This window comes from Ailuropoda melanoleuca, chromosome 14 (genome assembly GCF_002007445.2).
Source record: "Ailuropoda melanoleuca isolate Jingjing chromosome 14, ASM200744v2, whole genome shotgun sequence".
In the NCBI taxonomy this organism is placed as follows: Eukaryota; Metazoa; Chordata; class Mammalia; order Carnivora; family Ursidae; genus Ailuropoda; species Ailuropoda melanoleuca.
In genome coordinates this window covers 42844261-42870265 of record NC_048231.1, presented here as the reverse complement: position 1 = coordinate 42870265, position 26005 = coordinate 42844261, and the positions used below count along the sequence as shown (strand labels likewise).

The following is a 26005-nucleotide window of genomic DNA, read 5'->3' as shown; positions in this document are numbered from 1 at the left end:
ATGCAGGCATGGCTGCAGGCCTGGCACGAGACTGTGTGCAGTGGTGTGATGGTACCCACAACCCCTGCCGAATCTCGGAAGGGAGGGGCCTGGCCTCACCCACTCGGCTCCCCACAGGGCCACCTTGTCTACCCGCACAGGGCCACCCTGGGACCATCCCAACCCACATGGAGCCAGGGGGTAGCTGGGCGGTGCCAGCTATGGTAGAAGGCTGGGAGCCCTGGGGACCCCGGATGGCAGCAGAGCAGATGTCCCCGCAAAGGCAGCCTCAACCTGCTCCCGTGGGCCTGGTGTGTGGTCTGTGCCGGCCACACACCTCTCCCTGGACAGACACCGCTATCAACCCCGCTCGAATGGAAGGTGGCTAAGGTGCCTGATGGACTAACGCACGTTAGTCTTCATGTGGCTGGGGTGGGGGGGGCAGGGGCATGACACATCCCTGGTGACCACCACGGGTGCCACTGGGCTGAAACGGCAGGCTGCAGCAGCAGGCAGCTCCCTTCCCTTTCAGGGCTTCCATGTGCCTGTGACTGGGGCGGGGCTGCACCTCCAGGGCCCACATGCCTCTCACTGCCCACAGCACCCCAGCCTGAGAGGCCACAGCTTAAGAAAAGATCTCTTTATTCCACGTCGTCCAATATTTTTACACAAGTAAAATAAAATGCATATCTCTATATACCGCGATCCGGGTGGGAGGTGGCGTTCTGGAACAAACGCTGCCGCCGCACCCTGTAAACATGATGGGGTGGAGATGGGGTGGGCGGGGGGACGTGTCCATCAGGGAGGGCCTGCCGCCTGATGCTGGCTGGCGGCACGGAGGGGACCCCGTATGTACACACACACCTGACTGCTGAGAAAGGCGTCACGCTCGGTGGCTGGTCAGCAGGGCCCCAGCACCGTCCACAGCACCAGCGCAAGGCCCAGGGGGGCCAGGCTGCAAGTGAGGCTGGGCAGGGCGCCCGAGCCCTCCACATCACCGGCCCCTCCGCCCCCACCGCTCGCCTGGCCCAGACGGCACTGGCTGCGGGTGCGGTTCTTGCGGGAACAGCCTGGCTTCCGGCGAGGGCCTGTGGTGGGGGGTCCTGGCGGCTCGGAGCCCTCCGGCCGCATCCCGCTCAGCGGTGGCTCAGCAGAGCCGGGCAGGGTCCCGAAGGGGGAGTCGTTGATGTGCCGAGGGCCAGAGCCGTTGCCTGGTGGGCTGTCGCCGGACGGCACACGTCCCTTGAGCGCATTGCCGGCTGAGGCTGGGCTCCCAGGCTCCAACACTGAGGACTTGTCTGCGCCGTCCGGCTGGCAGCACTTGGGCAGCCCCAGAGGCTTGTCGTCAGTAGGCCAACCGGTCCGGATGGGACGGGAGGGCCTGGCAGCCACGGCGCAGCCCTCCAGGTCGGTGGCGGCCAAGCGCTTGAGGTCGCGGCCGGCCAGGTGCGGCGGCAGGCTGCAGGGCAGCTCGGACGAGGAGCCGCGGAACTGCTGCAGCCAGGCCCAGAGCGGGCGGGCCCGGCAGTCACACACCCAGGGGTTGTCATTGAGCCGCAGGTACTGCAGGGCACGCAGGGGCGCCAGGGCCTCTGCGGGCAGAGCCGAGAGGTTGTTGGCAAATAGGTAGAGCGTCATGAGGCGGCCGAGGTCACGGAAGGCATGCGGGTGCACGCGGGCCACGCGGTTCTGATGCAGAAGGAGGCGGTCAAGGCTGTGCAGGCCTTGAAAGGCGCGCTCGGGCACGCTGGGGATGCGGTTGCCGTGCAGGAAGAGGTGCGTGAGGTTGCCCAGGTCACGGAAGGCGTCGTCGGGCAGCGCCTGCAGCCCGTTGTCCTGCAGGTAGAGGTACTGCAGGGCGGCCAGGCCACGGAACAGGCCAGGGCCCAGCTCCTGCAGGCCGCAGCGGTCCAGGTGCAGCGTGTGCAGGCGGCTCAGGCCGTGGAACGTGGCGGGGTCCACAGCACGCAGCTGCGCATTGTCGCTGAGGTCCAGCTGCTCGAGAAGGGCCAGGCCGGTGAAGGCAGCAGCGTCGATGCGGGCCAACGCATTCGAATGCAGCCACAGGATGGTGAGGTTGCGGCAGGCCCGGAAGCTGGCAGCGGGCACATGCACGATGCGGTTGCCGTGTAGGAAGACGCGTTGGCTGGCGGCTGGGATGTCAGTGGGCACGGCCTGAAGGCCCTGCTGCGGACAGCTCGTTGTCACCTTGGGCTCGTTGTAGCAGACGCAGGCACCTGGGCATGGTGCTGCCACCCGCCACGCCTGCAGCCACAGCACCCAGGCCAGCAGCTGGCTCCCTGTGGGCAGAGGAGAAAAGGTGGTTAACAAGCAGAGGGCCCTGTGAGGCTGGGGATCATGCTGGAGCCAGGCTGGCCCCAGGGATCAGTCCTCGGAAGGGCCCTGAGCTGGCCGTGGGCATGCTGTCACCCCTGAAAACTCAGGTGCTGTGATCCCTGCTCCACCTGCCACACGGAAACTACTTTGCTAACACCTGCCACGGGAGTTCCCATGCCCCAAAGGAGCAGCCTCACCTGCAGGCGCCGCATGCCGCCCCACCCAGGGCTCAAACGCACGAGCTGACGTGCTCGCTCCAGCCGCTCGAGGTTAGCTGGGTCACTACCAAGGCCCATTTGAAGCCCTGCTGAGATGGACACTCATGCCTGCAGACACATGCTCAGTACCCCAGCAAGCGCCCCGGGCCTGCCCAGCATCCCCGTCAGTCTCAGCACCACCCTGGCCTGCCGCCTGCCCCACCAGCCTGTAGGCCCGGCCGGGAGAGAGGCCCTTGGTAAGCATTGAGGATCAGGCCAGCTGGGCTCACACAGAGCCGAGGCTCACTCCCGGGCCTGCCAGGCAACTGGCTGCTGGGTTCCTGGCGGTTTCTGCGGCAGCTCCTCCTGTGGGCTCCCCTGGCTGCAGCCTGGGAGGGGCTGAGGCTCAGACCCTGTGCCCTGTGCGGGTCCCCTGCCCGGGCTCCCAGAGCCCCTGAGGCCCCACGGCACACAAAACTGACAGGCACTGGAGGCTGCAGAGCAACTCCGCTCTTACAGGATCAGGAGCCTGGGTGCCTGAGGGCAGGGGCAGGAGGGCAGGCAGGTGCAGCCCTGCCCGCCCTGGGTGCCCTCTCCAGACAGGCTGCTCCCTCCACCACACATCCTGACTTGGCATGGAACTCCTCCTGCAGCCTCCTCCCTTCGGCCTCGTTCTCTGCTTGATCTCCTCCCCGGGTGAGGAGCTTACTCCTTCCCAGCCAATCGATGCCTGCACAATTCCTCGTACCCACCCCCCACCCCCACCATCTCGAGGCCGGACACACACAGAGCCTCACCGAAGACCTGTACTCCAGGGACACCGTATCCACGCCGGTCTCACCATCAGGGCCACACACCCCAATACGAAGCTGACTGCCTATCATCCCACCATTAGAGCCCCCGTCTTTGAATGCCAAAGGTTCTTTCCTCCTTCGGGAGTGAGTCTATTAAAATGTGAATCCCCCTGGGAGGGTTATGGCTTATCAGCTAACACCTTCGTTGACAGCTAACACCTGCATTGACAGCTAACACCTTTCTTGGCAGTTAGCTAAGAACAGGATTCTGCAGACAGGGGGCTGGCTAAGTGCTGGGGCTGGAGCCAGGTGGGAGGAAGGAGAGGCCCATGGGCCAGCTTCCCTCACCCAGAACTGTGACCTTGGGGGCCCCCCACTCATGCTGGGGCCCTCGCCACACTGGCTTCTCTCTATCTGGGCCAGTGCAGATGCATGCCCCAAGCCCAGAGCCCTAGCAAAGCCAGCATGTTTAGTGGTCATGAGGAGTGTGCCCTCCTGGACTCTGGTCCCCAGGATAGGAACCCACATCCTGTGGCTCATCTGTCCCTTGCATTCTGTCAGTGTCTGGGGCTGGGCCATTTCTTAGCCCCGGGATGGGGGTCCAGAGAGGGAGGCCTGGTCCAGAATTCCCCAAACCCAGGACACCACCCCCCCCCCAGGCTGGTGAGAGGGCCCCTCAGCCTGCTGTTCTACTTAAACTGCTGACATCCTCTCCAGGCTCTCTCCTTACAGGGCTTCTCAGAAAGTCGGGCCTGATTATGCCAGTGCTCACCAGCATCTCACCTGTCACCGGAAGTAAAACAGTACTTCCTGCCCCTGAGGACTCATGGAAGAGAAAGACGTGGAACAGGGTGGGATGGGGGCCCCGGGTACTCACCAGGCTGGGCTCTGGACCTCACCACCACAGATGGGCCACGTCACCAACCAGGCAACGTCACAGCTGTGCCAATGTCATCAACCGCTCCCTGACACAAACTGGGCCACGCCACCAACCAGGGTATGTCAGCAGCCACCCATTGTGACCACACCTGCCACGTCAGAGCTGTCCACTGGCTGCCAGGCCCGAAGCCGTGGTCTGTGAGCTCGGCTGGTATCAGGTTCAGCTGGCTTCACGAGAACTAGCTGCTCCTGCAGCCTCCAGCCGTCCCCAGCCTGGGCCCCCAGGAGTCCGTAAGCCACACGCTTGGGGTACACCCACTCCAAGAATGGCCCAAGCGAGGCTCCAGGGCTGAGTTACGCCATGGGGGTAAGTGGCAGAGCAGCTGTGTGGCTCAGCCCTGCTGGGAACCCGGCATCAGGCGCAGACACGGCTCCATTCCCGCTGAGCCAACTGCTTTTCATAAACCGACTTCTGAGGGTCGGTCCCTCCGCACCGGCCTGCTGTCAGTGCAGCGGCCAGTGGTGGGCTCTCTCCTTGCTGCAGCCACAGTAATTGGCTCCAGCCTGGCCCCCCTTGGGGCCTGCCTGCTGGTCTCCATGGCAACCCCTCTGCTGAGCAAGCAGAGGGGGCATCTTTTTATGAGATAATCAAACCCAACTTTGCGGCCTGTGTTCATATTCACAGCAGGGGCCCTAGGGACACAGGAGGCCCTGCCAGGTTTCGGGATGGTGATCCCTGACCCCACCCCAGGAGCTGGACCCAGTCACTCATCTGACCTCCTCTGCACCCTAAAAAGTGCCCCTGCCATCTGGTCCCCCCCCATCCTGTCCCCCAACCTGTCCTCCTAGCCCATCCCCTCAGCTGCACCTCTCACTTGTGCCTAGCCTCACTGGGTTCCTGTTCTCAGCGAGCATTCGATACCAGCTCGCCTCCAAACACAGGGCAAGAAAACAGCCCTGCCACAGCGCTGGCTCACATGCGGACACCACAATAAGGCACACTCCCACACCAGGCTGCCCGGCCACCTGAGCTGCACACAGGCCCAAACTCGTCCCTCTCCTGCCCTCCCTGGGGCTGACTCTTGCCTCTTCTTAGGCCTCAGCTCAGAATGGCCCTGTCAGGGGCCTTCTCCAGAGCACTAACCGTGGAGAGACGCACAGGGTCATGGGAGGGGCTACCCTCTTAGCTCAGGTCTGTCTCAGGAGTGGTAATGGCACAAAGGCCACCATTGGGGAAGGGCTGGCCACTCCTGCCTGGGAGGCTGTGCAGGGAGGCAGTGACCGGATGCCGCTCAGGGCCTCTCCCGCTAGGGCCGCCTGACGAAGCAGGACTGACAGCTCACGAGGCCCTGGAGCCCAAATCCCATCGGGCCTGCGTGTGGTCCCAAACGGCAGCTGCATTGCTTACCCTGCCCCATCCTCTGGGCGGCCGAGGGCCCAGGTTCTCCTTCCGGGTCATTGCAGGGTGTGGGGGGGGGGAGGAAGGGGAGGGAGGAGGAAAGGGGAGGAGAAGGGGGGGAGCCAGGAGGGGTGGGAGGCTTCTGGGGACTCGCCAGCAGCCGCAGGAGCCAGTGGGCGGTCGGGCAGGCGGCTGCTGAGGGCAGCAGCTCGGGGGCAGGCAGTGCCAGAGGCTGCAGGCGCAGGGGAGGTCTTTGGTGTGTTTCCTGGCCTCTACTTCTCTCGGGGGTCCCCTAGCCTGGGCTGGGCTGAGGTATGCAGGTGTGCAGCTTCCCTGAGGTCCTACGGGACACTTCCGCCGCCGCCCGCCACCTTGACCCCATGAGGTCATAGATACAGTGCAGGCTGGTAGGCTTGGCTGCCTGGGGCACGGGCTCAGTGCCCTTGGGCTTCCCCGCTGCAATGGGGTGGCAGAAACACCCTATTCAAGGGGGCAGTACGAGAGTCTACCAGTTGGCATAGAAGGCATGAGTCAGAGTTGCATGAGGATCCATTTTCTTTATAATATCATGTGCCCATTTTACAGATTAGGAAACTGAGGTAGAGAGCAGTTAAGCCCTGGACTGCTCCCACTTGGAGATGGTCCAGGAGGAAGGGTGGGAAGGAGAAGGGGCCACAGTGCTGCCCAGAAGGGACCATGTCCAGCCAAGCCAGGAATGGAGCCCAGGCTGCGAGGGCATAGGCAGGCACCGGGGTACATAGCTCCCTCCTGTGCCATCTGTGGCTGGGAGGGGACATCTCCAGGGAGGTTCTGAGTTGCTGCCTGCGCCCCCCTCACCCCTAGGAGACTGGAGTGAGTAGGCTGGGGGTGGGAGCTGGGCAGCTGTAGCACAACCAGGACATTGGTCAGCTCAGGACCCTCTCGATCACCAAGAACGTCCCCAGAAGGGTCACGTCACAGACCGCAGTTATACCGCATAACAAGAGGCCATGGCTCAGCAAACCAAGGCCAGAAATAGCTCCAGGCAGGGGTGGGGGGCCGGTGGCATCCACACACCAGGGGGTCAGGGCACCCCAGCAGTGCTGTACTCACTCTTTCCTGTCCTGTGCCTGCTCCCCGTCCCTGCCAGCCCTCCACCAGTGATTGGCTTACCCCCACCGTCCATCTATCCCCTCCTCAGTCTTCTCTCCTTGCTCATATTCGCCTCCCACCCTCTGTCTGTCCTGCAACCCATGGTCATGCGCAGGAGGCAGTGTGCCTGCCCTTGACGTTTCCTAGGCCCCTTCCTTGGCGCCAGGGGGAGGAGGCTGGCAGCAGCTCCCAGGGGCCAGCCCACCCCCAAGAGGGCCTGCATCCCCTGGGGGTGTGGCTGCCAGCCCCTGCTGCTGGTCATGCCCCTCAAGGCCCCGCTCCTTATTGATCTTCTTGGGGCAGTAGCTGCAGGGGCAGGCCAGGTCGATAACAGGCAAGGTCACCTGCCAGGGAAGGAGGGCACTGGACCCAGGGCTGATCAGTTCCAGCAGGCCAAGCTGCACGCAGTGAGGGAAACTGAGGCCCAGCATAGGTAGAGTGAGTAGGGGCAGCCTCCTGGGTGCACTCAGTGCATGGGAGGACTCGGGGCCAACAGAGGTCTACTGAATCCTCCTGGGGGCCTGTTTTATTTTCCTGTTTTAGAGGGGAGGAAAATGAGGTTGGGTAGGGGAAGTCACCTGTTCACAGTACCAGGACTCGTAGGATTCCCAGCCCCATGGTGTCTAATCACTAAAGGCCTTGCTTGGCAGTAGAGAGTTAAAGCCCCCCCCGCCCCCACCTTACCCAACCCCGAAACCCAAGCTATGTTCCCCCTTAAAATTTCGAGCTAACGCAGCACCTGGGAGGGCCCTGGGTCCCTTTCAAAGCCAAGAAACCAAGGCTGCTGGGGGAGGGGGGCCTGGGCCTCTTGAGGGCTGGAGGTCTTGGATGCACAGCTTACACTAAGGGTGTGTTCCTAAGGGGGTACCCCATGATAGGGGCCGCGCCTGTCAGCATGAGACCAGTCCCTGGCTAGGAACACTTACAATCAGGGAGCAGGCTGACCATAGGTGGTCACCCTGCTGCACGGCATGTGCCACGTGGGGGATTTAAGGGACCATGGAATCCTGACCTGGCCCCAGACATCAGGGGGACACCAGGGGAGGAGCACCTGAGCCCATTGCCAGGGTGGGTGTCCAGGCAGACTGTCTGATGGGTGGGATCCTTGGCCCTGTAATCACGCCTTGGGAATCCATCCTTGGCCAAGGCTGGGCTGCTGGACCAGATGGCTCTGGAACCTCACCCTGTCCAGCCCGTGTTTCTACCTGATGCACCTCCGCGGGCCCCCACCACAGGGAGCCCCACAGTGGGGGCTGATGATGTCAGCATCTGGAGGCTCTGTTCACCTGAAAACCCACCCAGGGTTCAGGACACCCCCCCTCACTCCAGGGATTCAGCCAGCATCCCCTCCCTCACAGGAGATGGGCATCCCCTACCCACCCCCCATCAAAACCACCAACAAACACCCACTGCCTAGTTACCTGGGGAATCTGTCTCCACAACCGCTCATCAGTTGGTACCTTAACTAATTCAATCTGGCGGCCAGTGTGGGCTCAAGTCCCCAGAGGATGTTAACGAGGAATCAGATGGTGGCCAAAATGGCCCTGCCCCACCCCAGGGGGGCAGCTCAGGAATGGGGCACCCCCAGTGTTGGGACCTGGGACCTGCATTGTCACATACCTGCCACCATGACCCCTGCCTTCCCTGACCCCTTCTCACTGCCAGCTCCTATCCAGGACTGGGTACCAGCCCCCACCCCAAAACATCCCACCTCCTCCCAGAACCCTGCATTTGATCCTGCCAGATGCTGACCACCTCTTTGAGGCCCAGAGCATCAGCCTCCAACAGGGCAGACACAGTGCAGGAGTGCACTCTTGGGTGCACTTATAAAAATGCACACCTGGGGTGCATGCTACAGGAACACACGCTCGGGGCGCACGCTGCAGGAACACTCGCTCGGGGAGCACGCTACAGGAACACACAATAGGAGCACACTTCTGGGCCTTTGGCTGCCAGAGCCTGGGTAGGGTCGGGGCACTGTGGGTGAGTCGGCCAAATAGCAGAGGCTTGCTGTGATGAGGTCAGACAGACACGGGGAGCTCTTGCCAGGAAGCAGGGCTGCAGAGGGTCTGCTCTCTCCTCCGGTGGGACAAGACAGGAGGGCATGTCCCCACATGCTCTGGAGCCCTCGGCACTTGTCACCAACCTCGGCACCAGCCATCACCAACAAGGCAGGCCGGTGGCCTCTGTACGAGTGGGATTTATTCTTCTATGCAAAGACAAGTGCAGGTCTCAGGAGGCCCACATCCCCTCGCCCTCTGGGATCAGCCAGTCCCGCCTCTCGGCTGTCTGCCTCAGATCCTGAGGGAGTAGCTGGATTGCAGCCTACCTGAACTGTCCCAGGACTGACCAGGGCAGTCAGGCCTCGGGAAGGGGTGTTAAGAATGAAGGGTGCTCAGGGGCTTTGTAACTAAGCTGGGGTGGTGGGGGAGTAGCACCTGCTGAGACCATGGAGAAACCCAGTGGAGGGTGGTGAGAACCCCTGGACAGAGACAAGTGGGAAGGGCCATGGGGTCTGGCCCTTTCCAGGGGACGAGAGTTTCCAGAGACAGTGATGAGATGCTCCCATTTGGGTCACCACTGGCGAAGGCACCATGTCCAGGTGACCAGAGTGAAACCCTTGTCTGAGCCAATGGGTCCTCATGCCTCCTATTCTATCGGCATCTGGCAAACCAGCCCACCAGCCGCCACCTGTTTTTGTAAATAACAGGTTATCAGCATACGGCCACACCTGGGTGCTTATTGCGCTGCTTTAGCACTCCCACGGCTGAGTGGAGTAGTGCCCCCACATGGTGTGGCCCACAGAGCTGAAACCGTTCAGGATCTGGCCCTTTAGAGAAACGGTTTGCCGACCTGGCTTGTGATTAGAGCACACAGAGCACCTGCTGCGCGTGGGTATTGCCACCCTCACCCTCACCCTCAACCTCACCATGGCCCTGCAGAGGTCACTCAAACCCCCACCTAACGAAAAGGAAACGAAGGGTCAGAGAAGGCCACTGTCCTGCTGAGACCACACTGCTGGGATGGACAGAGCCTGATGGCCTCTCATGGGGCTGGAGGGAAGGTGACCCCCAAATCGAGGGTAGGTCAAAAAAAACCACAATGATTTTGCTAAAGAGGTTGTTGAGGGGCTGGTGGTCAAACATGCATTAAAGAGGACACTCAAAACACTGACGAACAAAGCTGGCTGTAAGGAGGCTGTCCTCAGGCACTGGGGTGGTGGGCGGAAGCCCTCATCCACATGGCACCAGCCTGTGCTTCAGGAAGACAATCTAAGGGGGGGGTGGTCTTGGGGTCTCTGGGCCACAACTCCCTCCATGCCAATCCAACAGCACCAGAACCCTGTGCCCTCCTCTTGGGGCTCTGTGGCCAGGTCACACTGAGGGCAGCCCCCTGGCCCACTACCACCAGCCTGTCCTCTTGGGCTGGGAGGAGGGGACATGGCAGGTCAGGTTTGATGCACTTCCCAGGATGACAAGGTCCAGGCCTCAGCTGACAGAATCTTCCCATTTGAGAAGAAAGAAAAAGTTAAGGTGGGATGACTCTGTCGGAAAAGGAGAGAGACACTGAGTGTAGGGGCCTCCTTGCAAGTAGGCTTCCCTGGACCATCCCGTGGATCTCTGGCCAGAATCTTGAATGGAAAGAGGGCTGTGGAGGCCCATGATCCTTGTCACCACCACCACCACCATCATCATCACACCAGTCATGTGTAAGGCCCTCAGATCACAGGCAGCTCAGAACCAGCCTGGGACCAACCTGGGCCAGTCTGGAGTGTAGCTAGCCTCGCACAAGGGTGGGGAGCCCCAGAAGTGGGTGAGCAGCAGGCCAATGTGGGGTGGACATCAGACACCTCTGAGCAGGGTTGTGACCCAAGGATGCCCACTCCGGCATCAGTGCCTTGAGGTTGCATGGGGCTGCTTGGCCAAGCATGTCTCCCATCAAGGCCCAGTCAGCCCACACATGGCCTGTGCCAGGGGACAGGGAGGGAGAGGGGAGAGATAGGGCCCTTGGCCTCCCTGGGACTGCTCAAGGCACAGACTTCTGAGGTCTCATGACATCCCACAGCACAGCAAGGGGATGACCATCAGCCCCACTCTTCAGAAAAGGGTACAAGGCCTAGTGAGGTAAGGTGACCGTGTGTACCAGCTGAGGCCAGGGGACAGGATCTAAGAACCCCTGCCATTGCCCCAGGTGACCAGAGCAGGCCCTGAGCCCTAGAGATCCATGCAGCAGAGGGGCAATTGTTCCCCCCACAGCAGGCCAGCTGTTGAGCACCCCCACCATGCTCTGGGCCCCTTGACTTCCTACTGCCCCTCATCCTCAGCCCAAACTTGTTGTTCCCTGGGCTAGTGGGCCCTGGGGTCTGGTAGTCCCAGGCTCAGATGTGGGCTCTTTAGCCCTTCGTGGAGTGGCTGGGGAAGCTGCTGGCCAGCTCTGGGTCTGTCTCAACACCCATGATATGAGGATGACAGTGGGCTAGCACCAGCCTTTCCGGGGCCCTGAGATGCCTCCAGCTCTGTGGCTGGTGTCCTGCCTCCCGAGAGGACCTTCAGTCAGGCCCGTCTCAGGTGAGGAACCCAGGGGGGTTAGGCCTATAGCTCAGAGGTGGCATCCCAGAGCCATACTGAACACTGGCACACTCAGTGGTTCCCCCCCACCACCTGTGTTAGAGGCAAATGGTCATCCTCCCTCCTCAAGAGCCAAGATGATGATGATGAAGAATGTGTTAAGAAGGGCAAGGACCAGGAAGATGGGGCTGCTCCCCTGGAGAAACACCCAGAGAAAGTGTCTCCACCATGGGCTTCTGGGGGCGCTCAGGGTGGCTCCTGCCTGATCACCCAAAACCTGCCAGTTGATAAGCCCCACTCTCAACATTGCTTCCCTAGAACACATGACCAGAAAAACCAGGCATCTGGAAAAGACTCTAATGCAGACAAGAGAGAAAACAACTCTAAAGGAAGCAGAGACAGTGCAGGGAATAGATAAAAAATTAGGGGAAAAATCTAATCAGTGTCCTCGCAGGGATAGAAGGAGATTTCAAACAAGAACAGGGTGCTATGAACAAGGAGCCATTAGAAAACAAGAAGAGTACCTGGAAGTTAAAAATAGAATTACTAAAATTACAAAAAAAAAAAATCAATAGAAGGGTTGGAAAACAAGGTCAAGGAAGTCTTCCAGAAAGAAAAACAAAGAGAAAGAAAGAAAAAAAAATTGATGAGATTCAGAAGACAAATATAGGTCAAATATCTGAGAAAACAGAGAAAATAGAGGAGAAAAAAGTTATCAAAGAAATAATACCAGAAAATCTCCAGAGCTGAAGACCCAGCCCTCCACTGGGCAAGTGCCCACATTCACAATGTGATTTCAGTCCCTTGGGGGTTCAAAAGAAGCCTGAAGCTCCCAAGAGGAAAGCACTGTGGCATCAGACCTCTCTACAGCACACTGGATGCCAAGCAGATAACAAAATTGCAATGGCTTCAAAATTCTGAGGGACGTTATTTTCAACGTGGGATTCTGGATCAGGCCAATCCAGCCTGAATAGGTTTGCTAACATACGAGGACTCACAGAATGCTTCTTCACTGTAAATTCCTTAGAGAGTTAGTTGGGGCTGTGCTTCAGCTAGAACTAGGATATAAACCCAGAATGAGGAAAATGTGGGGCCTAGGAAACATTGGGTGATGATGGAAGTCCTGGGCAGCTATGAGGGGACTACAGCATGCGTGATCCATGTGGGGACAGCAAGACAAAGGTCTGGGGTCAGACCTCCCTGGAGTTAAATGAGACACCCAGTAGAACACCTGAGGTGGAGAGAAAGCACATGAGGGTGGTAGATGGGACAGGGAGAAAAGACAAAGTCAACTATAAACTCCAGGGAAACCAAAGGCCATACGAGAGCAGAAAGGTCACCAAAATACCCCTTGCTTCTCCAACCTGTGGTGGGATGGTGAAAGGCATTTATGTGACCTGGGTTGGGAAACACTGGTTATGAATTTAACTGATGGTAGTGAGACAACCACACTGGGAAGTATGCTAGGGGGCTGGGGTAGGAGCCATGGAAATACGAAGGCAACCACTTGGAAAAACAGGGAACAGAGCAACAGTGGCTGCTTTCAAGGAGGAATGGGGGCTGGGGCAGAGCAAACCAATTCTCAGACTAGCCCTAGATTGGGAACAGGTTTTAACTTTGAGCAAGATATGGTTGACCATTTTACCTTTTCAAAATGACGGCATATTTGGCACTGAAATCTCAGAAATAGAGATAAATAAAAAAGAGAAAATAAAGTGTATCTGCCTGAAGGTGGAGATGTATGTGGTTTAGACGCAGGCATCTCTGAGGTGCAGGAGGAGAAAGTAGGCCTGTGATTGCTTGAGCAGCATCTCCATGGCCCTGAACAAAGCTCTTTGGCACCATGCTTAGCCAAGGGTCACTGAGGTTGCTCTGCATCTCTAGGGACACTCTGGGCTCTTGGCTCCAGAGGCCTCTACAATTCAGACACTTGACGGGACAGCTTCTGGCCTGAAAATTCAGCTGTGTGCTCAGACCTTCCATACCTGGACAAAGCCCCACCCCAGCTCCTTCTTATCTCTGCCCAGTTCACAGACCTGAGACCCCCACTTCAGACTGAGGACCCCCAAGAACAGGGGGCCCAGCAGGTAAACCTGGTAGGGGGCTGTGTACACATGGAGCCTCCAGAGTGGGGGTCTGTGGCCCTTGGGGAGGGCCTGCTCTGACCTTGACTGAGCACAAACAGGCTTTCCTCGGCTTCAGTGAGAGCCCCAATTGCGTTTCTGCCACCGAACCCCCGGCGCACAGGCAGGGGCGACGTGAATAAGTAATTGCTCTTTTATTAACGAGTGATAAATTATTCCTATATGATTGTGTGTGATAACTCTTCCTTATTTGAAATCAATTTGGGATGGAAATTGTTGGCGGCTTCTCACCAGTGAGGGTGGGAGGACCAGGCGCCGCTGCCTCCTGGAAAAGCAGGTCAGTGTATTTCGGCTACTTCCTGAGGCTGATGTGCCAGAAGCTGGCATGTGGAAGGGGGTTGGCTGCCTTGGGGGGGTGGGGGCTAGGGAGGGCGGCCTTATTCCTCAGCACCTGTCCCTGGACCCGGGAGGGGTCAGTGCAGGTGCTCCAGCCTCTCCCCACCTCCAGCACCTGCCGGAAGCTCCCAAGAGGCCCAGCCTACCCCCTAGACCCAGGGCACATATGTACCCTGGGCCAAAGAGGGGTCAGGCCGGGGGAGGAGCGCCTGAAAGCTCAAGCCCTGCCCCCATCCTCATTCCCTCCTCTCCCAGCTCAACACATGAGGGTCTCTAGTGTAAGCCTAGACCCAGGTCAGACAGACTTGCCACCCCCCCGCCCCCCGCGGTGCCCCTAGCTGGCTGCCAACTCCCAGGGGCTCAGTGTGCTTATCTGTGGATCTGTGGGTGGAGCCGCACACAGCAGGCACTCAGTAACTGCTGAACAAAAGTGAGAAAGACTGCACTCCCCAAGGTCCCCCTCACATTGACCCTGCAGCCCCATGAAGAGGAGGAAGCAGATGACCAGGGAACAGGGTGCCTTTGGCCCACATACCAGAGCAGCACCCCTTGCAGGAAGCGCCTACTTAAAACTCTGCAACCCACTGGTCAGGCAGTCGCTGCGTCCCTCCCAGGCCAGGCTGCAGGAAATCAGGCTGTGCCCACCTATCCCCACTCCTGCTCCTCCCCAGCTGCCTCCCTGCCCCCTGCCCCAGGCATGGCAGTTACAGGCCCGAGAGGCTGGGGCACCTCCTAGCTGAGCCATTTTGCCCAGCTCAACTCAGGGCCACCAATGACCTCGTCTCTCAGGTCTCCGTTGGTCATCTGTGAAATCCCCAGGGGTAGGAGCATTTGGTGGACCCACTCCACCCACTTTGGACCCTGACACCCACCACCTCCATCCACTGCCAGGGCGCCCATTTCACCACACACCTCGCTGGTCAACTTAGCAGGTCTCTGCGTTGCTTGCTTCCTTCAGTTGCCCTCCATGGGCTGTGGGCTCCACGGGGACAGGACCACAGCTGGGTGACCAGCACACACCCTAAATGTGTGTCACACATGAGTGTAAGAAATGTCCATCACTACAGACAGGCAAGTTGCAGACTTTGCGAGGCTGTGGGGACAGCATTCCCCGAGGATGTGCTGGCCAACGAGAGCCCACAGGGTATGCACATCCCCATGGGGGTGGGGCAACAGCGCCCCGAAGCCAAAGGCAATTTCTCTTGTGTTACAGAAATGTTTCTGTCTCCCCCAGATTCCTATGTTGAAGCACTAACCCCCAATGTGATGGCATTTGGAAGAGGGACCTTGAGAGATGGGGACCTAGATGAGATCCTGAGGGTGGGGCCCCAAAGACGGAATTAGGGCCCTTCTAAGAAGAGATACTGCAGGGCTCGTTTTCACGTGGGGACGTGCGAGAAGGTGGCATCTGCAAGCCAGGAAGAGAGCTCTTACCAGAACCGGACCGTGCCGGCACCCTGATCAGACTACCCGCCTCCAGAATGGTGAAAAAATAAATTTCTGTTGTTGAAGCCACCCAGTCTGCGGTATTTTGTTATGACAGCCTGAGCTGACTAATACAACTTCTTTCTTACATCTCTGATATATCTTTCCAGATTTTTTACAACACACACACCAACTGGTAAAATCAGAAATGGTTTCGGCTTGGTTTGTTTGGTCTCATGTGCCAACACTGGATGAGGCAGCCCTGCCCTGAGAAGGATGAGCGGAGCAGTACTCTTGCAGGGAGACCCCCCCCTTCTAAGACCCGCCCATGCCATGGGGTCCCTGTCCACCACAGCCAGCCCTGCAGGATGGTTTGAGAAGGCCAGGGCTTTGGTGTTGACTCAGCCTCTCTGGGGCCTCAGGCAGATCTTCTAACCTCTTGGGACCTGTTCCATCACCTGGAAAATGGGGATAACCAAACCCACTTCACAGGGTATGGGGAGACCACACAGCCCATGCAGGGAAGGTGCACAGTGGGTACACTGGAAATGCCTGGCTCACCCGTGGAATCATCTCAGGGGTGCCTCATGTCACCCCCAGCAGGGACCCACTGTCCCCACCTGACAGAAGGGAGGTCAAGTCACAGCTAGAAAGGGCATGCTCATGCCCTCCAGCTCCGACCCTGGCACGTGCATTGGACCCTATGGCTTCCATGAGCCTTTGCTCAGGCTGCTCCCCTTTCTAGAATGCCTGCCCTATTCCCAACATTTCCCCTCAGAAGGGCTCTTCTCAGAGTCCCACCATGCCAGCCCTTGGAGGCTAGACCCTTCCCAAACTGTTCCCCTCCCACACCACAACCTTGCCTGTGGCGTCCATCCTCACTCCTGCCCCCAACGCTGGACTCAGCTCCGATGGGGCCACTGAAGGGCGCAGGTGAACGAGCAGAGACCTGGAGTCTGGCCAGGGTCACAGCTCTTGGGCCCCTACCAAGGGGTACTTGGCAGGGGGAAAGCATCAGCGAGGCCTGAGGGTTCTTTTGTGAGTGACTGGGCCTTGGGGCAACGTGGGGATGGTGAACTTACCAGTGCTGGTGTTGGCCACCTGGCAGGGCCTGAGGGTGAAGATCTGGAGCCCCTCACTCCTAATTCCCACCACCTGCTCTAGAAACATACTGCACGTGCCCCCCGCCCTCGCCGGTCCCCTTGTCTCTGACGAGTAGGGTCATGCCTATATCAAGCTTCCTATGATCTGGAGGGAGGAGAGTCAGCCACGGCATTGGGGAGGGCTCTGTAGGCACTGACGTGCACATACACACACACACACACACACACACACACACTGCCACCACCCGCCTCGGGCCACCCTGGGGACTGGGCCGTGGCTCTGGCAGCAGGTAAAGAATGGAGTCCATTAGGGCCACCATCTGTCTCAGCGGTGACGGGTCCTCTCGGTGACATCCAGGAGGTATGTAGATGGAATATCTTTATGGGGAGAGTTTTTCTTTTGCCAATTTCGAACAGGAAGCCAGACACTTGTCACACCTGTCCCCGTGTCAGCCTCTGCCTGACATAAATTGGGGCTGAGGCAGGGAGATGAAAGACAGCCTGGACACAGCCGGTGTGCAGAGGCCACGTGTCATATGGCCGGGAACACACAGAGCAGGGGGCTGGCCTCCTGCTGGGGCTGAGCCGGGAGGAGGGCATGCCACTGCCCACTCCACCCTGTCCTTTCAGCCTGAGATCCCCCAATTCCCCCCCTCGGCTCCCCTCTTGGCCCCCATAAGCTCCTCGCCTAACTCCCCTCTCCCCCTCCCCCTGCCAAACAGCCTAGGCCCAGCTCAGCAGCCCCCGCCACCCGGCCTGGAGTTCGCTGTCCCAGAGTTTCCCAGCTTCTGCTCCCACCAGGAGCCCCCCACATAGATGAATAGCTCTAGTGCCTCTTTAAGACCTAGGGCCAGGGTGACCTTGGGGCGGGGGCCCAGGCTTCAGAGTCCTCACCACACCCCCACTAGCACTTCTGTCTCCTGGGAACCTCATAGGCTTTGGGGTATCTCCCTGGGCTCTGGGGGCAGAATGTATCACAAGAATCTAGGGGTCCCTGCTGCCTAACACAGGGCTGGCCTGAAACTAAAGGCTAGAAAATACTTCACCAAGAGAATGGAGGGAGAGACAACTGATCCTCAGGGACCTGCCCAGGTCCCCCTCCCAGCCCCGACCCCAGGGTACATCTTGGGGCCTGGCTAATCCCATTGAGGGTGGGGAGGGTCCTGCCCAGGGGATGCTGGGGGACCAGCTGCCAGGCCATACTCCAGAATCACACCCAGGGCCCCCCTCAGCTCCTCCATCAGTCCCTGTCATGTGGGGAAGTCCACCCATGCCGTGGGGTGAGGAGTGTTCACTGCCATAGAGATAGTGGTGGTCCCGCATCTTCCTCAGATGGCCCTGGGAGCCTTGGCCTCAGGCCCCAAGGAAACCTAAGAGCCCAGTTGCCCCAGGCTCATAGGCCACTGCCTCACACAGCTTCAGCCCTCAGGAGACCCGGTCCATGGAGCCTGGGTGGGGGCTTGGCAGGGGTGTACCCAGCTAGCACTATGCTCTCTAAGGACAAGGAGGGGGCTGAATGTGTCCTGGGAGAGCAGGGAGGCCTTAAGCAGGGCGGCCGAGGGAAGTGGACAGTAGAGAGCTGTGGGAAGAATGTGGCAGGGCTCTGGGGAGGGTGGGGGCAGGGCAGAGCACCAGGGCCCACTCGCAGTTCCTGGCTGGGGTGTGCTGTGGATATAGGTGAAGGCCTGTGGAAGCAGGTGGGAGAGCTGGGTGTGAGCCTGCTGTGTGACCTTGGGGCCCACAGCCCTCCCAAGACTGCTATGATGTGATGCCCAGCCCATTCTGGTGGCTGGCTAGGACTAGCCTTTCTCTGTAATTCTGCTTCCAGACACGTCTTTGGGGATGGGAGATGCTTTTGGGCTGGAAGTCACACCCAGGGGGCAGATGGCCCAACCTCCTGCTGCCTGCACCCCACCCTGCCCAAAGACCATGGGGCACCCCTTCCACTGTAACACAAAGCTGCTGCAAAGTGAATTGTGGGCGCAGAAGTCTCCACACTGGGAAGGCAGAGGGACCTTGAATTTCCTTCTGAGTCAGTATGGGGTGACCAGGCCCACTGCCCACCTGCCCCAGACCCCTGCTGGGACTTGGAGACTCCTCACCTTATGTGGGTCCCAGACACCCCTCCAGACTCCCCTGCCGCTGGCCCTGCCTGGACTTCCGCATATCCCATCCCCAGCCCACTGCGGCCTCCCAGACCCACTCCTCACTTGGCTCCCCTTGGCATGAACTGATATGTCACAGACTCCCCTTGGGAAAGGTAGCAAAGACCCTCATGGCAGGAGGACTCATAGGGGAGTGGCAGGCCCAGACGGGGCCTCCTCCTCTGTGCTCCCATGGCTCAACAGTCTTCTGCCCCAGGCAGCATAGTGGCCCATACACGCTTCTCTACCCTGCTGCCCGAGTTCTACCATAGTCCCCCTCAGGGCAGGGCAGCTGAGAAGGACTTGGGAACCCAAGGGGGCCCCTGGAAGGTGGGGGCCCCATGACCCACTGAGGGTCTTGGAAAGCCCATCACCAACCTCTGTCTCCATAGGAAGTTCCAGCCTAGGGCAGGGGGTCCCACCTGAATGGGACAGTCAAACTCCCATAAGGGGCTGGGCCTTGTGGGCAGCATTCAACATTGACTCCCCCTTCAGAGTCTCCTGTGAGATAGAAAGACTCAGAAGGTGAGTGACACACCCAGATGCTCAGCTGGCTCTGGGCTAAAGCCGAGAGGGTCCCAATGCCAGACACTGCCTGCCCAGCCTTTGCCTGGAGGGCAGCCCCCACAGGATGGCATCTCTGTCTCTCTCTAGACCCATGCCTTTGCTCATGTGAGTCCCGGAGGGGGGCCGCCTTCTTGCAGCCACCTTGGGCAACTGGCCTGCTCCTGACAACCAGCAGCCAACCCCAGGGGCCAGGACTGCCAGCTCCTGCATCTCTTGGGAACTCATTCCCCGTGTCCCAGTGCCAGGCTTGGGCTGGACTCGGGGACGTGGTGATGGGGAGGCAGGCACAGGTGTGCATGTTGGGTGCTGAGACCAGGGAGCTGGAGGCCTCCCCCAGTGAGGATGGAAGAGAAGATTCCCAAATGAGACTCCCTGGCCCAGGCCCTGAAAACAATGGGGGCTCATCCAGGGGTAGATGTGGGAGAGTTTAAACAGGAGGAGCCTGGCTGGCAGGCAACATGTTTTAGGAAAGCATCTCAGCCCCTGAAAGGAGGACGAGATGGCAGGCAGGCAGCTGTGGGCATCTGTGGCTATGGACCTGGGAGGGGACCGGCCCATAGCAGGCCCTCACTGAGGGATAAAAGGGGATGGATTCCCCTGGGGCCCAACTTGACATTGGACGTGCCTTTGGGGATGGGAGGCAGCCAGGACCCTGGGCCTTGGGTGTAGATATTGGGGGTGGAGGGGCAGGTGGTACAGGGGTGATCAGCATCAGACAGACTGGATCTGGGGGGCCTGTTATTCCATTGGAGCAGAGTTACACATGTAGGGGAAATACATGTGGGGCAGCCTAGGGGCCTACCCCTGTTCAACTGCATAGGCCTGGCATATAGCAGGGAGGCAAAAAATGCTTGCTAAGCAATTGCTGGGACCTGAGGGCCACAGCAGAACTCAGCAATGGGCCAAGCTGGGCCTCAGAGCTGGCCTTGCTGGGGTGGGTGTGGAGGCAAGCAAGTCTGGGGGCTCTGGATTCCCAGCTGGTCTTGAGCGCCCCCCCCCACCTCCTCACCTTCCATAGTCTACTCACTGTCCCTTGCTCTTTATGGAGCACCTACTGTGTGCTTGGGGCTGTGACATGATACTGGGAGCCAGCCACCTAGCCTCCATCTCTCTCCCCCAGAGCCCAGCACCCTACATACCTCAGACTCGAGCGTTTTCCCACCCACAAAGGCACTGAACCAGAAGCACCACCTCTGGTCAACAGCCGTGGATTACGGATGAAGCCTCCGGTGACCAGGAAAGGGCGGGTGCTGCCCAAGGTCACACAGTGAGCCGGCAATACATGGGCTAATCCAATGCCTGCCCAGACTTCGGGATGGGGAGACTTCTGGCAGGTTTCTGAGCCCGCCCCATCTGGGCCCTGGCAAGAGGTGAATAAAGGCAACATCTCAACAAGGTCACAATAGCTGGGACAGATGGAGGACACGGCGCTGGGCCCAGGCAAGCGAGGAGCAATCTGAGAAGGCTCCCTGGAGGAGGTGAGGGGCCCAGAGCCCTGCCTTGGCCCGAGCCCCTCGGCACTCCACCCCCTTCCTTGATGGGCCCTTCACCAGCTTCAGCCCCAGCCTGACATTTCCCGTGACATTTGCTGCAAAGAAATAGAGTCATAAACCCAAAGGTTAAATTTGCACATTGCCTCACACTGCCAGGAGAAGTGTGGTCCCTCCACCCACCAGGTGCTGTGGCTGCAGGGTTTGTGTAGGACGGCCCACCCATCCCTGGAGCCCTGACTGGGGGCCTGAAGGTCTCCCTCCCAGGCCGTCTGAGGAATCTCAGCCACTGTTGCCCAAAACGGTTTCTGGGCACACTGGTCCCTGAAGTGTGTCGCATAGGGGTGACCATCAGAGGCCCTGCCCAATCTGCTTGCAAACCTGAGGCCCTGAGACACCCTGTGGTAAAGGAGATCTGTCAGTACCACTTAACCCAGCCAGTCCCATATTTGCTTGACCACGAAACCCTTGTTCAGTCCCTATCAACATTCTGTAGAACTTTGATAACGCAGCATGTGACCCGTGGTGGCCAGTTAGGAACGCCTAGGTGCTGACCAGAGAGCAGAGGAGCGCCCCCACGGTGTTGGGTGGGCTGTCTGAACAAAGCTGGGTCAGCTCCCTGCACCCCGGGCCCTCCATTTGGTCCCCTTCATCACCTCCGGCCCAGCTCCCTGTGCCTGGGCCCCAACAGGGCTCACAGCCTGCCTGGCCCACCTGAGCCATCCCAAGCCCCTGGCCTCCGCCCACACAGCACCTTCCACAGCTCCTCAAGGAGGTCTGCCTATAGCCCTGCCTTTCAGCGGCGCTTCCTGGGCCTGGCTGCCCTATCCTGGGGGAGGGGGTGGTCAAGGCTGTAGGATGGTGCCGCATGGCCCATCCTCCACCCTCTCTCAGCAGGGCAAGGCAGCGGGCCCACGTGGAGACAGGACTGTCAGGATGCTGCAGGGTGAGGGCAGATGCTGTGTGAAGGGGGCAGAAGAGAGGCAGCCGGAAGCCCAGCTGCATAAAGGCCATACCCAGAGTCAGAATCCTGATCAAAGCCCAGAAGCAGAATCCACCACTACCAGTGAGAAACTGGACCCCAGGTGAGGGAGCGGCCCAGGGAGCCTACCCATAAAACGTCGGGAGGGGGTGGGGATCAGGGCCTGCCACCTTTGCTTTGGGGAAGGGAGTCTGTGGCCAGGCCCTCGGGGTCGCGGGGGGACCAGTCAGGGCCCACAGCGAGGACGCTGGGGGCATGTGCTCAGTGCACCTCCCTGGAGGCCGGCTACAGGACCACGGACAGCACGAGAAGCTGAGGCAAGTTCAGATAAATAAATTATGGCGAATCCTCAGGAAGGGATTCCACATACACCAGTAAACCCATGATGCACAAGAATAGTTCCCGACGTGCAAAATGTTTAAAATACAGCGACAAAAGAAGGAACTGCAGCACACACAGCACCCGGCTGGGCCCACACGCCCCAGTGACGGTTCAGGGAGCTGCAGCGGGTGTGGACGACGGGCCCACCCTCTGGCTGCGCTTCCATTTTTGGCTCTGTGACCACCTATCCTTTAAAGCATTTGGTCCTATAAACTCAGGAGGGCAAGGATCACATCCCTTTATTTGCCTGACTCCAAAGAGGGTCTGACAGGCTAGGGACAAATGAATGAGTAAATGAACGGGTGTCTGAGTAAACAGATAAGGAGCAAACGCAGTGTCCAGGATGGGGCAGCTGGGCCACAGGGTGGGGGGACACTGAGGAGTGCCGAGGTGCCTGAGGGGTTACCTTGAGAGGGTAGGTGGGGGGGCTGGGGGCTAGTGCCACAGCACAGCTGAAGGGACGGGGTAGAGGGGTTTGGGCAGCCAGGCTGGCTCCTACGGACCTTGAGGCCCAGTCCCTGGGTGGCCACCAAGGGACAGGCAGCCCTGCCTGGGGGGTCAGGGGTCAGGCCCACCAGGCTGAGGGTGGGGCGGCATGAACTTGTTAACCAGGCACAGCCAAGAGCCCTCAGGAGCCTCACAACAGGGCCCAGGGGCAGGAGTGTCACACTCATACACACTCCCCTCACACACTCACACATTCGTTCACATACCCATTCACTCATTCCATGCAATTCACTTATTCACCGTGGAACTCCTTCCTGGTGCTCCTGTTCTCCTAACCCCTTTCCGGCTGACTGAGGCTCTGTGGAGACTCTCTGGCCAGAGGCCCAGGAGAGCAGGAAATGCAGCCCCGGGGGATGGGTTCCTTCTGCTTGCACCAGCCGGGACCCTCCTGGTGCTGCACCAGCTGCCACAGGCATCCGTGCCATGAAGCTGTGAATTCAGGCCGGGGGCAGGGCGCAAGGAGGGGCTGGAGCCAAGAGGCAGCACTGGCCACAGTGAGCACAAGTCCCCCCGCCTGGGAGCAGCAGAGGTTGGAGCCCAGAGAGGGTGGGGGAACCAGGGCCACACACGGCCAGCCCCTCAAGGTCTGTCACTCGCAGTGAGTAACAGCAAGCTCACATGGCTCTTGGGCCAGCCCTCGGGCTCCTCAGACAGCAAGACTTCCTCTTCTGCCTTCCAGAGCCCCAGCACATCCTGTGGTGGGGGGTCTTCTACAGACACCCCCACAAGCCCTCTTGCTTCCTGAGACCCACTGGGCCCTCTCCCCTACTTTTCATCCGCGACCACAGGGAGAAGGCCAGTCCCCGCTGCAGGACACCCAGCTCGCTGTTAATCCTCGTTCAGAGAAACTGAGGCTTGAGTGTTCTGCAGGCTCCCTGCTGGTAAGGGGCAGAGCAGCTTGGGAAGCATGCTGCTGGCTACCTCCCACCTTCTGCGGTGCTCTCACTTCCTGCCCCCCAACTGCCCATCACCCCTTTCCAACTCCCCTGTGACCTTTATGTGCCTTTGTTTCCCCAATCTGCAAATAGGTAGAAAAGAGGTCCAGTTGGCAGTGCAAGGGTTCCAGGAGGACTTCCATTTGTGGGAACCACTGCCTGGGGTGGTGTGTATGTGGAGGGGTGATGTTTTGGGTGTTTTGAAAGCAAAAGCACTGGCATCAGAACCCTGTGGGGACCTTGGCCTAGAAGTGCCCCCAACAATCCATGCGGGATGCCTGATTACTGGCCCATGTCATGGGTGAGAAGGCTGAGGCACACAGAGGTGAACTGTCATACCCAAGGTCATACCACCGATGGGTGGCTGCGCCAGGACCCAAATCCAGGATATCTGCTATCCCACCCCCAGCAGCCAGGGTTTATGAACAGCCCTCTGCCAGGTGGTAGGGTGCTGACAACCGCCTGGCTCAGTCTGTCCCATGGAGCTTGCTTCTCCCTCACCTTGTCTGGCTTAGAAAAGAGGAGTGGCCAGGCCAGCCCCTCAGCCTATCCTGCCATGGGGCCCAACTTCCGGCCCACCCCTCTGTTTCACCCCCGCACACTCTAAGGATGACCCACTTGTCTCCATTCTATAGACAAGGACACCGACAGGGACCAGGCAGTATGGCCCTGTCTCTCCAAGCCCCGGCCCAAGGTCCTCCTAACTATAGTGAGGGTGGGTCACTAATACCCTTACCTCCCTGCCCCACACAACACCTGAGGCAGCTGACATACCACAGAACACCTTACCAATAAGGCTCCTACCGTGGAGAGACTGAGGCCCGAGGGCAGGGCCTTCCTGAGGTCACCCTGGGTCAACCTCAGGGTGGGCACATACCTGGTCCCCATTGGGCTTAGTGGCAGTGACTACAGAGCATGGAGGAAGGGTCTGGTCTGTTTGTCACTGTGCTGACCTCGAGGTTTGAAATGGGTCTTCCCCGCCCAGGTGAGTCCCAGCCCCCATCGGCCACCATTGCTGCTGCACAGGGGGAAGGGGAAGAGTGGCTGGGAGCCCTCTGGCCTCACACCTTAGCCTGGGCTCACTGAATTAGCTCCTCAGCACACAGCACCCACCCGTGCCTCTGCTCAAGATTTGGGTGAGACCTGTTCACAGCCTGTCTGGGCATACAGGGGCAGGCAAAGAGACACTGGAGGCAAAGAGATACATGCCGATGTGACCACGGGCACACACGGTCACAAGTGCAGAGACACACACACATGCAGAAACATACTGAGTCTCTCTCTCTCTCTCTCTCTCTCTCACACACACACACACACACACACACACACACACACACAAAGCCCCAAGGGGCTGCGAAGGGGAGACTCCCAGGACACGGGGGTAGGCAGACAGAGGTGGGGCCATGCTCCTGCACCCGGTTTCTCGCCCCTCCATCTGTGAGCTCTGGCTGCCCAGAGCCTCCCCCTCAACACATGTGCATGTAGGCAAGGGAGCGGGTCCCACTAAGAAGCCCCAGCATGTGCCAAGTGTGGAGACCACAGCAGGCAAGCTATGTGCATGCATGTGTGGTGGTAGGCGTGCAGGCGGGGGCGAGGACATGGATGTGCATCCACAGCATGTGTGCGCGTGCACACTGGGGCAGCCTGGCATGCGTGTGCACACGCGGTGTACAAGTGTACAGCCCCTGTAGACACGTGCACGTGCAAGGAAACGTGTGTGCCGCCTGCGGCACGGTGGACATCAGCAGGGCAGTCTGGGTGGGCACCAAGGAGCACCCTCCAGGCAGGGCATGCCCAACTTCCCCCTTCCCAGGAGGTCACTTCCCAGACCCCTCTCTCAGGACCTCGCACCAGGTAGCAGAAGGAGTCCCATGAGGGTTGCCAGGGAGGGGATGCTGCGAGCCCCACCACTTCTGGAGCCTCTTAGCTGAGCCCCCCAGGGGCCCCTAGGCTCGGGTGGGGGGTTGCTAAGGCTGCCTCTTCTCCTCACCAGCCCCCTGGGGGGCAGCTCTGGGCCAGCCCCGCCCCCCACGCCCTCTACTGTCGACAACGCCCCCATTCATCCCGCTGCGGCCTGACCCCAGAGAAACCAGAGGTCCGGAGCGGAGTCCTCCGGGCAAGGGTGGAAGCGACCGGACACCCCCACCCCTGCTTGGTACCCACGTTTCTGCAACCCTGCTCATTAACCCCTTCGAGGCCGGGGCGCTCCGAGGCTGGACCCCGCCCTTCCAGCCGGCAGACCCCACCCTGGCCCCGGCCCGGCGTCCGGGGCCACACGGCCCTGCCACCCCCGGCCCCGCCGCCGTGGCCAACTTTCTCGGGAAGCGGCAACTTTTCCTGCTGTCTCGGGCTCCGCCCTCCGGGGGCCGGGGCGCCCGCGGCCCCAGCCCAGCGCGGCACTGCGGTGGCTCTCACGGCCGCCCGGTGACCCTTCTGCCTGCCTCGGCAGCCCCGGCCTGGTCCTGCGGCTCCGGGAGGGGCCGCCCCCACCGTCCCCACCCCGCCCGCCCGGCTCGGGTGCGGAACGGCACTCACCTCCGGCGGACGCCCTCTTCATCTTAGGGGTCGGGCGGGGCGCGACTGGGACCGAAAGTCGCTTCGGGGCCGGCGCCCGTCTCCCCGCGGCCGGGTCCGCATCCAGGCGCTGCCGCTCCGGCCCGGCCCCGGCCCGGCCGCGGGACGAGGCTGAGCGCGCTCCGCTCCCCCG

At 60.0% G+C, this 26005-nt stretch overlaps 1 protein-coding gene across 1 annotated transcript; it reads right to left on the bottom strand.

Annotated features, from left to right (window-relative positions):
* Positions 1–604: 604 nt before the first annotated feature.
* RTN4R (reticulon 4 receptor) lies at positions 605–25999 on the bottom strand. Its single transcript, XM_034642851.1, has 2 exons — positions 25834–25999; positions 605–2279 (listed from the first exon to the last, which is right to left on the bottom strand). Exons 1-2 carry the CDS (start codon positions 25853–25855, stop codon positions 880–882), a joined length of 1422 nt encoding a protein of 473 aa, XP_034498742.1. The 5' UTR covers positions 25856–25999; the 3' UTR covers positions 605–879.
* Between the last annotated feature and the right edge of the window lie 6 nt (positions 26000–26005).